This window comes from Garra rufa, chromosome 25, assembly GCF_049309525.1.
Source record: "Garra rufa chromosome 25, GarRuf1.0, whole genome shotgun sequence".
Classification (NCBI taxonomy): Eukaryota; Metazoa; Chordata; class Actinopteri; order Cypriniformes; family Cyprinidae; genus Garra; species Garra rufa.
Genome location: NC_133385.1, coordinates 2332079 through 2347454, shown reverse-complemented (window position 1 = coordinate 2347454; position 15376 = coordinate 2332079). Strand labels below are relative to the sequence as shown.

The 15376-nt window shown below is 42.6% G+C and overlaps 1 protein-coding gene across 1 annotated transcript in view; it reads left to right on the top strand.

The window, feature by feature from the left end:
- The first annotated feature begins 1901 nt into the window (after positions 1-1901).
- LOC141302134 (GTPase IMAP family member 8-like) overlaps positions 1902-15376 on the top strand; it is a 38623-nt gene continuing 25148 nt past the window's right edge. The window contains exon 1 of the mRNA XM_073832323.1: positions 1902-2600. Within this exon, the coding sequence (XP_073688424.1) occupies positions 1934-2600 (667 nt within the window). The 5' untranslated portion in view covers positions 1902-1933. The remainder of the gene's footprint in view (positions 2601-15376) is intronic.

Below are 15376 nucleotides of genomic sequence, written 5' to 3'. Positions count from 1 at the left end.
CACGTGAGAGGCTATGGCTGCGTTCAAATACAAGTAGCGCCAAATGCAGTGGATTTTTTTTTCCCGTTCAAGAAGGTGTGTTGGGTGACATACATGTGAGGATGGCGGCAGCAGAAAAAAAGAGCTAGAAAAGCTAGACATAAAGAACTTTTTTTTCAAAGAAAGTGTAAGTCACTTCAAATTCGCGAGTGAATCCATCAAAGTAATGACAACAGTTAACGTTAATGCTAGTGTTTTTTTTATTTTTTGTTTTTACCGCTTTGACGCACATTCATTATAGCAGGACAGGCTATCAGTGATGCGCGGGTTAATGTCTAAACAACCCGAACCCGACCGACGTTTTAAACTAACCCGCCCACAACTCGGACCAAAAAAAAGAAAGAAAATATTTTACCCGACCCACATGTTTAATATCTGCGAGTGACACCAGCGATTATATGCGGCTATGCGGTGGAGATGCGTTCAGTCAAACATCATTCGGTATTAATCAGGTAATTTTGTCAAAAGAAACGTTGTTGGTTTCAAGAAAAATACAGATTGTTGTTGTTGTGATTTATTTTGTCTTTCCTTTATTTAAATAGTTTCGTTTTCAAAGTACTCAAAATTATGTCAGTTATTCTCCGATTTTAAATACGATCAAGAACTATTTTATTTCGATCTACAGTGTAATACAAGTTAAGAAAAGATTAGCCTATAGCCCTAAATATATATAGACTACAAGCTAATTCCCTTCTTCTTAACTTTTAACTTCTTCTAAAAATTATTAAGAATATTAAATCAACTTAATAGGCTGGATTAACGAATTTTCTTAGACAAACATAACAAATGCACTTTAAAACGAAATTGTCATATATAAATTCAGGAATCATGAATATGACAAAATAATATTATTATATACTGTTTATATATATATATTAATTGTATAGCTATAATAGTTGTATCAAATTAATGGAGTCATACGTCCCCACCAATGTTCAGAGCAAATCTACGCCCTTGGTTTAGCCAATCAGTTTTCTCAAGTCTAATCTGAACAGGGTGATTATTTTGTAGCCCAGAGGTGGCCAATGTCGTTCCTGGAGAGCCACAGTCCTACAGAGTTCAGCTCAAACCCTAATTAAACCTGAACAAGCTAATCAAGATATAAGGGCTACTAGAAAGCTACAGTTAAGTGAGTTTTTATCGAGGTTGGAGCAAAACTGGAACGAAACACTCATTATAGCCCTTATGGTTAATAGTCAGGTCAAGGCCAATCAGTGTTCCTCAAGTCTAATCCTAAAAGGGAGATTATTTTATTGGCACCTTATGAGCCACTGTTACAGTCAGGACTAGTCTATAGGGGTTAAGAAAGGCAAACCAGTGTTTCTCTAGTGAAGGTTTGATGGAAGACGTTTGTAACCAAGGTAAAGACAATTACAAAGACATATAGGAGTCATACATTAGACACACAAGAAAAAATTATTATTAATTTAAAACAAACCGTGTAGTGACCTCTCTGCACACTGACCACAAACATTGTATTTTGCACGAGCAGTTTTCAATATGGTCTCATGTCAGTGTTTTGTAACTGATGCTCACTGAAGAAGTGTGTTTTGGAGGTCAGTGGTGTTTATGTACGAACAGACATCAGACATACCTTCAGATCACATTCAGATCAGTTTTTGATCCAAGGAGATACAACCTTCTTGAGCTGACATACTGATGTATCCATTCACTACTGTGTAGACTTTTTAATAAACTTTTTTTTTTTTGTGGGCCATGACATAAAAAAGCCATGACGCAAAATTGGTTGTTGGACCAAATTAGATGGATTGACCTTTTATTCAATTAATTTAGAGCAGTTATTTGCAGATTCTCAATACAATATTTTGGATAAGTGTGTTTTGTCTTTGTTGCAGGTAATGCCCAAAGTCTCTCAGAGCTGAGGATTGTGTTGATGGGATATAGAGCTGCTGGTAAGAGTTCAACAGGAAACACTATCCTGGGAAACAAACAGTTTATCTTGAAGAGATCTGCTCAGTGTGTGAGGAGACATGGAGAAGTAGCAGACAGACACATCACTGTCATTGAAGCTCCAGGATGGTGGAGGAATTCCACTGTAGAGAAGAGTCCTGAGTTACTGAAACAGGAGATTCTGCTCAGTGTGTCTCTGTGTCCTCCAGGACCACACGCTGTACTGCTGATCATAAATGTGGACACTGGATTTAAAGAGAATGAGAGAAAAGCATTGCAGGCTCATGTGGGTCTTCTCGGTGAGAGAGTCTGGAGTCACACTATAGTGCTGTTCACTAATGGAGACCATCTGTTAGACACATCTATAGAGCAGCACATTGAGAGAGAAGGACAGGATCTCCAGTGGCTGCTGGACAAATGTGGGAACAGGTATCATGTTCTCAACAATCAGAACAGGAGAGACCACACTCAGATCAATGAGCTGCTGGAGAAGATTGAGGAGACAGTGGCACAAAACAACGGCCGCCATTTTGAAATAGACAGTAAGATTTTACAGAAGATGAAAGAGAGAAGAAAAGCAGAGGAAGAGAGAGCAGAAGAACGAATGAAGAGGATGAAAAAACAGAGAGACGACATCAGATGTCAGATGAGTAAGTGAGCATAATTATGTGTAGATATTATCATATATTTTTATCATACTATAAAAATGCTTTAACTATACGAGTGTGCGGAGCACAAACTAATGTGAAGTTAGTTTATTGCAGTGATAATAAATACTTGAGTAATTTTATATGATTTCTCTTGACTACTTCAAATTTCAGACCTCAACCCATTTTTAAAAATTTAACTTTCTGCTAATTGAATTGTATCAATTGTGGCAACAGTCTGTTAACAGTGAAAAATAATGAAAAATAAATAAAAAATAAAATAAATGAAAAATAAAATGTTGAGCCAACTGAAAAGCAAATGAATCTACAAAACTATGTTATTGGCCCAATTAAATATTTTAAATCGTGGAAGCGTACATTTTTTGTTTTACCTAATTTTAAAATGCATATTGGTAAATGTATATTGATAAAGCCACCTTACTGAATTGTTGATTCCCTGTTGTCCCAAAAGAAAAAGAAAAAAATATTAAATTATGTCACATTTAAATCATTTTTAATGAAATCTCCAAAAAATGTGAAAATACTGTAATATTATAAATACACTGTACATTTTCTGTACAGTATACATTACAAAATATAAAAAAGATACACAAAGCTGATGAATTGTACATTATACATTAATACATTCACAAACATGCAAAAAAAATGTCATAAACATAAAACGGGTTTGGAATTACATGAGCGTAATAAATGAAAGAATTTATATTTTTGGGTTAACTATCCCTTTAAGTCCTTGTTGTACTCATGATGAGTGCATACAATAATCCAAAGAGTACAATAAATGCATTTCATAAGTTTGCAAGCTCCACCTTCTCTTCCAGGACAACAGAGACATTCAATCAATCAATCACAATTATTTATACAGCGATACATACAACAATGCGGGTTGTGTCAAAGCAACTTTACAGTATTAAATAGGACAATAGTGTCAATAGTGCAAAAGTTCCATGTTGCAGCAAAGTCAAATATGCAACGGACTCACTTGAGGTGTTCTTTACTGACGATCCGTCTCCGGGGCTCATCTAGTTGATCTAGTCTCATCTAGATGTGCCTCCGCTGACATTCAGGACTGTAGAGGTCGTCTTTAGGTGTTGATCCACCATCTAGGCTGGGTACAGACTAGATCCAGGGGACTGCAGTGACCATCTGATCTGGATACAGACTGGAATTGGTGGCTACTGGTACCTCGAGATAAGAACAAAACAGTATTAGATGCCATTTTTCTTACGACGCAACAAGTACATAAGGTGTAATGGGATGTTCCCAGTTCCGGTTGACCTAACATTGAGCACACTTACAGTAATATGGCCTTTTGAAGTGCAACTGCCACTGCTTACCATTTCAAGTAGTCCCATTTTCCTTGCATTTGTGTGGTTCTCCAATGGCTTGGATTTTGAAAAAAAAAAAAAAAAAAAAGGAAAGGAAATGAGGTAGAGTGAGGCCAGGTATGGTGACCTATGCTAGGAATTTGTGCTCTGCATTTAACCCATCCATGTGCACACACACACACAGTAGTGAACACACACCAGGAGCAGTGGGCAGCCAGCAGTTGAGGGTTCGGTGCCTTGCTCAAGGGACTCACTTTAGTCGTGGTATTGAGGGTGGAGAAGGTGATGTACATTCACTCCCCTCACCTACAATCCCTGCCAGACCTGAGACTCGAACCCGCAACCTTTGGGTTACAAGTCAGACTCTCAAACCATTAGGCCACGGCTGCCCCCCATTTGGCATTAATATGGAATAAAGATATATTCAATAAGTTAAATATTCTACTGTTAAATACAGGGCCGGCCCAAAGGCTTCAAGAGCCGCGTTTCCACTGTTGGGCCAAAAGCGGGCGTGCTAGTGCGTGCCACGGACAGTCGCGTTTCAACTGTCACTTCCGGGGCCTGATCGTGCCTCGTCGGTGCTTCCTCAGGGCCAATGGCCTGGGTTTTTCGGCCCGACGAAAACCTTGGGCCAAAGCGGGCCAGCTGGGTCTTGAGGCGTGGTCAAAGTGAAAGGCGGAGTTCATGCAAAGTTTCAATAAGCGTGCAGTCAGGTAAAAGTGTATCTGCGGTAAGATGCGCATTTCGCTGTATTACGTCGTGCAAAGAACTCAAAAACTTAAAACGGAGAATCGTCAGTACTAGTCTGTGGAAGATACTAGGGCTCTTCTGAATATTTGGGCCGAGGACAATGTACAACGCCAGTTTGACGGCGTCTGCAGAAACGAAGACGTGATAAAATACATCGTTGCTGAAACTTACAAAGCAAAATATCCAGTTAAGTTCGAGACAGTTAAGTTTAAGTTGAAGAAATTGCGGGCGCAGTACAAAGCCATAAAAATGCACAATGGACAAAGCGGTGCCCATGCAGAAAAGACACATTAGGCAGATATTGATATGGAAATCTATGCCGTTTTGATGGGCACATTACTTAATGGTTATCTGATGGAGCACCTTTTTTGTCCTGTGTAAATCAGGTCCTATATTAATAGTTGTAATTAACATACACGGTATCTGTACCTAAATAAAGGTATAAAAGATTATACTAGAAGTACAAAGGTGTCGTTATTTTTTGCAGTAGTGTTTAGATAGTATGCAGCATTTTGTTTTATGTGATACAAAGTTAGACGAAAGATTTGTGTGTAGGTCATAAAAACAAAGCTTTTTTCACGTGATTTATTAATGTAATATATTACAAATATTCCAGCTGCATTAACAACTGTTGCAAAGCATTTTTTGCATTTTCTTCTTCAAAGGCGTTTCTGCATTCGCTGTATCCGGTTTCCACATCGCTGTATAACTCTTTTTTTCGCCTTGCAGCTAACACAAGCTTCCATCTTCGCAACTGGGTTTCGCAGCCTCATCTTCCACCAAAAAAACACTGAAGGAGCAAACAAACAGCCGCTTCCACTCTCTCCATTTCGTTCGTTCGATGATCACACTATGGTGGCCTATCTGACTTACTTTCAATCTCCGTGCTGAAAGGGGAGGGGTTTCGTGACGTTTGATCCAATGAGGTGTGTAAAGGGCGGGCTTTAGGTTTGCACAGCGAGGCTACTGGCCCTATAGTGGAAACGCAGCTTACTTTTGGCCTTGGTGTTTGAGACTCGAGGCCATTGGCCCTGCCCGGCACGCTATTAAAGCGGCTAAGGGGCCCTAAGCAGAATTTTATTTGGGGGCCCCTCTGTGCCACCAATATGACTATTTATTGTCAATCCTTAATTATTTGTACACTATAAATCTAACACACCCAATATAAATCTTATTTTTTTGTAGCTGTGTTGCTTATATCATAGCAATGTTTTTACCCTTGCTATGATCTTTAATTTGTAACAGTAGCAAACCCACAGGAGTAGTCAGGTGTTAATTTGCACTTTATTTTATTTATTTATTTTATTTGTAGTTGATTGTATTGCACTTATTACATGTTGCCAAAATAAGAATTAAAGTGGTTAAAGAGTTTACAGTAAGAGCACTGTCTACCAGTTTATTTTGCTACTTTTAACATTCAAAGTCTGCCAGTACCAGTTGGCATACTAGATGTGGTGTACTGGAAAGTAGCAAAATAAACTGGTAGACAATGCTCTTACTATAAACACTTTAACCACTTTAATTTTTATTTTGGCAACATGTAAAAAGTGCAATACAATCAACTACAAATAAAAAAATAAATAAAATAAATAAATATATAAAGCTAAATACCAAAGAACTACAAATTAGTCAAAAACAAACAGGGTATTTTTATATGAAAAATATATATGGCACCAAGCCATCTGTAAACCTAAAACATTAAGACATTATGATATAATTGTCACAGTTCTGTCTGTTTTGTTATTGTTTTTTCCCATTTGTTTTCCCCGTCATTTTGTGATCATTTGGCTGGAGCTGAGGGCGTAGAGAGCCGTGGTGTCCCACTGCATATCTAACAGAACTGCATATCTAACAGAAAGGCCGACCGAAAACAGTTTATCAGGCCCCTTTCCCTGCATTTATTTTCCGTTTTTTGTATCAGTGATTTATTTATTTATTTTTTCCCTCATGGATGACCCTGCCGTCCTCATCATCCTCCTGAAGCAGGGGAACCGCTCTCTCGAGGACCACACCAGAGACTTTGTGTTCCTCGCCCCGTTAACGCACTACCCGGACAGCTGCCTATGCACGTTCTTCCGCAACGGACTTAATGACACCATCAAGAGGCAGCTGTCCAGGGAGGGTCCTCGAGAGAGCCTCGCCGGATACATAGAGTGGGTGCTGGCATCCTGTGGATCTCCCTGGACTGTTGGCTTTGTGGAGGAGGACGTCAGCCCCGCTCATGACCCAGAGAGCAGCCAATCATCGCCCCGATATGCAGAAAAAAGAGAATGCAAAAACGTGAATCTTAATCCAGCTTAGTATGTTGTATTATAATATATAAAAATTGCAAAGCTTAAATTTGCAGATGTTAAATAAAACATTAACTTTGTTGTTTGCTTATAACTAGCCAGCAAACGTTAGCTTGCAATTTAGGCTCGTTTAGTTTATACTCATTTTTTTTTTTACTTACCTTTATCTTGCTGTTCTTTCTCTTACTCTGATTTCTTCGGTTTTCTTTTCTCTGAACCAGAAAGATATGTCCTTTTTTGTGACATTATTAATTGTTTTGCTGCAGTGACCCTGCTGCTTCAATGAATTTAAAGGTGCAATATGAAATATTTAAGATTATCTCTAGACAGAAATGCAATATAATATAAATAACTATGTTTTCAGGGGTGTATAAAGACCATACTTAATGAGCCATTATGTTTTTATTAACTTAGAATTATCAGTTTATATCTACATAAATATTGTACGTATATTTTTCTAGCGAAAAAACAATGACACAATGATGAACACGTAACAGAAATATTCACAATAACATTGTTTTACTGAATTATTGTCACAGTTCTGTCTGTTTATGTCTTTGGTTTCACCCGTTGTCTCCCCCTGTTGATTCTGTGTGATTTGGTTTTGCCCTCGTTTGCCCTGATCCCCGTCACCTGTGTCTAATGATTAGTTTGTCTTTCGTGTGAGGACTACTATCTGTGTTCCTGCCTGTTCCTGCCTTGTTCATCTTTGAGAATTATATTAAATAGTGTTTATTGTGTATATTGTCTCTTCTCGTCTCATCCTACACGTCAACTTATAAGAGAAAGACCGACAAATACAGTTTACCCGGCACTTTTTTTTCCTGCGTTTATTTTTTCAGTTTTTTCTCAGTGTTTGTTTTTTCAGTTTAGTAATGGACCCTACTGTTCTTCTTCTCCTCCTGGGGCAGGGGGAACGCTCTCTTGAGGACCACACGCGTGAGTTTCTCTTCCTGGCTAACCAGTCACACTTCCCGGATAGCAGCCTATGCGTCCACTACCACTTAGGACTGAACTCCAGATGGAGAGCCAGAGCCGAGAGCGACAGAGCCAGAGCCTGACCCATCTGACCAGGTGCGAGAGCCGACTGCAACATCTGCGACGGTGGATTGCTACGTGGAGCGAGAGTGGGCGATAGAGAGCCCTGCCCACTGCACCACCACTGAGGGTGAGCTTGGACAACATTCTGGGGATCTCATTGACTTTTTTTCGGAAGTATTCGTCTGTCCTGACTTTCCTGTCTGCCCGGAATAACCACCCACCCACCCTCTGTCATCCAATGCCATGTTTGTCTGGCCGCCGCTGTCCCCTGACAGCCCCTCAGCTCACCCTCAGTCCAACACCTGTGCAGTGGGCTCGCCGCGGGGCTGCCAGCTTCCATCGGCGTCTCGGCTGGAGGATCCCTCAGCTCCACCTCCAGCCTCCGAGTCCATGACTCCGCCTCGGCCCTTCGACCCCGCGGTTCCACCACGGCTCTTGACACCCTCCTCTCCACCGTCGCCCGTCGATCCACCAGCTCCACCTGGCTCTATCGTCTTTTGGGCTCCGCCCTGGTCAGTCGTCACCCCATCGGCACCTCAGGACTCTACTCCTCCGGCTGTGCCTCGTCGCGCCGTCCCACCGGCTCCTTGGGACACCTCCTTCCTGCGGTCACAGCCTCCATCCTCTGTCGCTCCGGCTCCGCCGCGGATCTCCGGAACTCCGCCTCGGGTGCCAGAGCCTATTCCACCTTGGCCCTCCGGATCCTCGGCGTCACCCCGGATCATCGGCTCTCCGTCTCCGCCTTGGGCTCCTTCTCCATCTGCTCCGCCTCTGTTGGTCGGCCTCATGGAGTCAGCACGCCTTCGTCCACCATGGTTCCTCCCTCCGTCGGCTCCACAGTGGGCCGTCATCATGGCTGCAGTCTGGGTCGGTTCCTCCTGCCCCGGATTCCTCCTGTTTCCTTCCTGGCTCCTCCCTCCGTCGTCGCCCACTTGGACTGTCTTGTCTGCCTCTTGGACTTTTGTTTTGGCCCCCCTTCATGGGTTGCATCCTCCGCCGAAGCCCCCTCCCTCATGGACATTATGTTTCTGGTTTGCCACCCCTCTCTTCTTCTTTTTTGTATTTTCTACGGCGCAAGGACGCGCCTATTCAGAGGGGGACGTAATGTCACAGTTCTGTCTGTTTATGTCTTTGGTTTCACCCGTTGTTTCCCCCTGTTGATTCTGTGTGATTTGGTTTTGCCCTCGTTTGCCCTGATCCCTGTCACCTGTGTCTAATGATTAGTTTGTCTTTAAAAGTCTGTCTGTTTCTTGAGTTCACTGTCGGTCTTTGTTAAATGTTTAATGTTTATCGTGTGAGGACTATTATCTGTGTTCCTGCCTTGTTCATCTTTGAGAATTATATTAAATAGTGTTTGTTGTGTATATCGTGTCGTCTCATCCTACACGTCAAAAACTACGACATCTTAAACCTGTGTCGGCCACTGTAGCTTCAGTAAAGGGAGGGGTGAGCGGTGGACGGAGTCGATGGTTGCAATTCACAACCTCACCGCTACAGACCGCAAAAAATCTACACACTGCACCTTTAAGTTACCTCAGTCAGGCATAGTAAGGCTGTCACACTCCAACTGTGCATGCATCCTGCAGCAGCCAGTTAGAATAATATTGCGTTGTTTTTTTTATTGAATAATAGTTTCCATTACCAGTATGATAACCATTGAAATATTATACATATACAAATAAAAAATAAAAATAAAAAAACGATGTAATTTCATGTACTCAGCCGCTTAGTTCGCTTATGCCTTGGGCCAGCTCTGATCATCAGTGTTAACATCTGTATCAACTTTCTGTTTGAAGTGTATATGCATAACAGTAGGATGCTTTTGGTGGCAGGTTTTGCAAGTTAAAGGCCGTGTGCACTCCTTGCTCTGATGTCCAGTCTGAAGGCAGCCAAAGCAAAAAGCATTTCCCTTTAAAAAGTTAACCTTTTTCTCTATGCTTTATCTTCTCAAATGGTTTACATTGTTCCAGAGAGTGATTTTAAGAACAAAACAGACAAGTGACAGGTTTACTAAGTCTGTTCTTAACTTGGTGAGTCTTTGCCTTCATTTCCTTGGCTGTGTGTCTGTCAACATCAGTAATGCTAGTAGCAAAACTGTTACCTTTAAATTTTGACTTTGGTAGAGACTGTGGATTCCGTTTGTCCACATCCTTAGGCTTACTGATCATTCCCTTTTTCCACATTTTGGATGTACCCAAATATTGCATCTGAGATGATTTTAACTTGACGCTCAATAAAGAAAACAAAAAATAAAGATCATCAAAGGCAGCTCTTCGATTTTGTTGATCCAAATGATCACATGCAAGACTTCTCCATTTCTCTCTTATTTTAAATGGAAGTTTTGAAACCACTGTTCTCATATTGGCTGGCATATCCAGTTCTTGTAAGTACTGCACCTCCGACATCGCATTACAATAACCTTGCAAAAAGACTGCATAATCTTGAAGAGCCGTCACGTCTTCTCTTTTAATCATTGGTCACTGAAGCACTTTCTCCATGTAGGCAGCAGACACCATATGATCACTTCCAAAATGCTGCTTAAGCATAGCTTTAGCTGATACATACCCTCTTTCAGGTCTCATGTTCATGTAGCTACGCATGATTTCCTTTGAACGTCCCTTGGTATATCTTTCTAAGAAATACAAGCAATCTCCTTTGTTGTTTGTCTTGTCCTAAACACAAAACAAATACACTATACACCCTCCTGTGGCGTGAAAGAAAATTACAACCAAACAAAAATCGCTCCTACAGTCGGCTTTAGACAAATCACGAGCCCGCATACATGCCTCCGTTTCTTCCAACCATTCATCGATACCTGTGCGAGATTTACCACAAAACGTCTCGGGTTACGCATGTAACCCCGGTTCCCTGAGGGAACGAGATTCTTCGTCGAACGCTATGGGGAAATGCCATTGGTCTGCAACCAATCAGATGACGGGAGTGACGGCACAGGCGTGGTGACGTAAGCGGCCAGGAAGTATAAGAGCATGTGGTTGAAGCCGGCGTCAGCTCCTTGGAATGAAGCGATGTGTGGCAGGGATGCGGGAATTATGGTCGAACACTATGGGGAACGACATGCCCACGACTCCAGAATTCCCTGCCTAGGAAACTGCTAGAACAAGGGTGGAAAGAGTTGTGCCTGGTGAAAGTGCCAGAACACTGATAAAGTCTCCGCCTACGGAAATTGCCAGGACGCGAGCGAATGATAGTACACCTCTGTCTGAGAAACTGCCAGAACAAGAGGGATAAAAGGAGTGCCTGGTGAAGTGAAGGCCTGGAGTGTGACCTGCTGTGGTACTGGTGTGGGGACATTCGGGACATACCCAGCTCTAGGGTAGAGAAAGGCTTTGGCCAGACCGGGCACAAAATCAATAAAGGGGCCATTGAAAGGGCCTGAAGGTAGAGGTGTGCGCGGGACTGCTTTTCTAGTCCCGCTCCCGCTATATATTCAGGCTTTGTTCACCCGCTGCCCGGTTAGAATAATTTTCTTCCCGACCCGACCGTTCCCGCTAAATTTAGTTCTCCTTTCAAGAATCTCACATTTAACCATTAGGAAACAATACAGAGTATATAAAACTTTTTTCGAAATACATCCATTATATTTCCATGTTCAACTTTTAAAAAAATGCAGTGCTGGTGGTAACAACAGACCAGGCTACCATGACTACCTTGAATATGATCGAGAGTGGCTCGGACGGTCCTGTCTGCAGCATTGAGCGTATCTTCAGCACAGCTGGAAGCATTACCCGTTCAAGTGCACGCAATAGGATAAAGCTTGCCACAAAGCACCAGCAAAAATAATTACCATGACTGTGAAATATAGTAAAGAGATATTTTAATTATTTATAAACTGTTTTCTGAGTCAGTGATGATGAATTTAACAATCCTCCTCATCCATCGCCTCATTGGACGCGTCTTTAGAGAAAAATGCATCTTTACGGATTAGCTACTGTTACGTTCATGTCTGTTTTGTACTTGGTTTTTCCCCATTGTCTCCCCCTGTCATTTTATAGATCATTTGGTTTAGTCCTTGTTTGTGTCATCACCATCACCTGTATTCAATGATTAGTCACCATTTATAAGTCTGTCTGTTCCTTGAGTTTATTGTCGGTCCTTAATGTTGTGTGAAGTGTGTGAAGATCTCTGTTCCTGCCTGTTCCTGCCTTGTTCCTCTTGAAGATTGATATTAAATATAGTTGTTTGTTTGAATATTGTCTATCGTCTTGTCTCGTTCAACACATCTCGTAACAGAAGGACCAACTGAAACAGTTCACGGCATTTTCCCCTGCGTTTTGTTTTTTCGTTTTTCTCAGTGTTTGTTTTAATTTTTCCATCATGGATAACCCAAATGTTTTCATCATCCTCCTGGAGCAGGGGAGCCGTTCTCTCGAGGACCACACCAGAGACTTTGTGCAACTCATACCACTCACGCACTACCCGGACAGCTGCCTGTGCACGTTCTTTTGAAATGGACTAAACATCACCACCAAAGCGCGGCTGTCCGCGGAGGGTCCTCGAGAGGACATTGCCATTTACATCGAGTGGGTGCTGGCGTCCTGTGGATCATCCTGGACTATCGGCATCATCGAGGAGGACGTCAGCCCCACTCAAGACCCAGAGAGCAGCCAACCATCATCCCGACAAGCGGAGTTTGAACCCGAGTGCACCGCGGAGGCGGAGCTTGAGCTGCGAGCGACAGGGCCAGAGTCCTCAGCCCACCATCTATGCAGTGGGCTCGCCGCAGGGATGCCAGCTCACATCAGTGACACGGCTGGAGGTTCCCTCAGCTCCGCCTCCAGCCTCCGAGCCCAGATCTCCACCTCGGCCCACCGACCCTGCGGCTCCACCACGGCTCTCTACGCCCTCAGCTTCACCGTCGCCGTCGGCCCACCAGCTCCCCTGGGCTCCATCCTCCTTCCTGCTCCGCCTTGGTCAGTCGTCAACCACCCGCCGCCTCGGGACTCCACTCCTCTGGCTTCGCCTCGTCCCTCTGTCCCTCCGGCTCTGTCAGGCTCCTCCTTCCCGTAAGGGTCGCCTTTGTCCTCTGTCGCTCCGGCTCCGCCGCGGACCTCCGGATCTCCGCCTCCGCCTCGGCCGCCAGAGTTTCCGGTTCCGCCTTGGCCCTCCGGATCCGCGGTATCACCCTGGTCCCTCAGCTCTCCATCTCCGCCTCGGGTACCTCTGCCAACTGCTCCACCTCTGTTGGTCGGCCTCCTGGAGTCGGCGGTCCTTCCTCCACCATGGCTCCTCCCTCCGTCGGCGCCACCGTGGGCCGTCATCCTGGCTGCGATCTGGGTCCTGCTCTCCTGCTTCAGGTCCCTCCTGTTTCTTCCCTGGCTCCTCCCTCCGTCGTCGCCCCCTGGACTATGTTGACTTTTGTTTTGGTCCCCCTCCCGGGGTTGCGTCCTCAACCCAAGCCTCCACCGTTATTGACTCTGGTGTCCTGTTTTGTCGCCCCTCTCGTCCGCACACAAAATGAATCACACTTTTAATACAGGCTTTATTATCAGTAAAGTAATCATTAAACATTTGTAATCATCCCAAAAAATATTAGCCATTTATATTAATGTGATTTAGAGATAAAGGCCATAATACTAGAGTTATCCACACGAGGGAGCCACAGGATAAATCTTAAAGACAGAGAAAATAAATTGATTTGTAAAAAAACATTGCATATAAATTAATTTTCATAAAGTTATATATAGTCCAATATAATAAGTAATTATAATGCTATTGACAATATATTTGTATGTCCAATTAAAGAAGGATCACTATATTATATATATCTATTTTAATATTGTGCTTATAATAATACTAACATAAACACTCACAATTTACTTGAAAAAAGACATCTACATAAACCCTTACTTGTACCCCGAAGATTGAGTTAAACTGCATTGTTACAGTTAACGTTACTTTTTGTGTAGTTGCCCACAACGCTTCATTGACAGGACTTTGAAATAACAAACAATGAAAACAATAAAAGGCATGACTTACATCGCATCTAGCAAGCAAACTCCGCTGCCAGAGTCTCCGGTTCCGCCTTAGCCCTCCGGATCCGCGGTTTCACCCTGGTCCCTCGGCTCTCCATCTCCGCCTCGGGTTCCTCTGCCAACTGCTCCGCCTCTGTTGGTCGGCCCCCTGGAGTCGTCGGTCCTTCCTCCACCATGGCTCCTCCCTCCGTCGGCGCCACCGTGGGCTGTCATCCTGGCTGCGATCTGGGTCCTGCTCTCCTGCTTCAGGTCCCTCCTGTTTCTTCCCTGGCTCCTCCCTCCGTCGTCGCCCCCTGGACTATGTTGACTTTTGTTTTGGTCCCCCTCCCGGGGTTTCGTCCTCAACCCAAGCCTTCACCTTTATTGACTCTGGTGTCCTGTTTTGTCGCCCCTCTCGTCCGCACACAGAATGAATCACACTATTAATACAGGCTTTATTATCAGTAAAGTAATCATTAAACATCTGTAATCATCCCAAAAAATATTAGCCATTTATATTAATGTGATTCAGAGATAAAGGCCATAATACTAATGTTATCCACACGAGGGAGCCACAGGATAAATCTCAAAGACAGAGAAAATAAATTGATTTGTAATAAAACATTGCATATAAATTAATTTTCATAAAGTTATATATAGTCCAATATAATAAGTAATTATAATGCCATTGACAATATATTTGTATGTCCAATTAAAAAAGGAACACTATATTATATACATCTACTTTAATATTGTGCTTATAATAATACTAACATAGACACTCACAATTTACTTGAAAAAAGACATCTACATAAACCTTGCTTGTACCCCGACGATTGAGTTAAACTGCATTGTTACAATTAACGTTACTTTTTGTGTAGTTGCCCACAACGCTTCAGTGACAGGACTTTGAAATAACAAACAATGAAAACAATAAAAGGCATGACTTACATCGCATAGCAAGCAAACTCTATCCAAGCTTCATGATTTGTAAGTTTATTTTATTTATTTTTTTCTTCATTTGAACCGCTTGTGAAAGATAAAATCAAATTTACTTTCATCTCGGAAAAGATATTGCACATATTTGACAGTCGAGAACGGTCCAATCACATGAGGACAAAATATATAAAAACAAGATTGATTGGCTAAGATCTAAAGTGGGAGGGTCTGGAGCTCTGTGCTCTGCTCCCCGAGGACAATCTGAAACAAGCCAATCAGAGCTCAGCCTCAAGTCACATGCGTTTCAAAAATTTACAGACCTAATAGACACCCATTTGGCCGGCGTCCCGCATACACAAACAAACGAAAAACAGTTTAGATTTTTTTTATTTTTAACAGGTGCTAACCTACCTACCAGTCGGATTGTATGTCAAAAT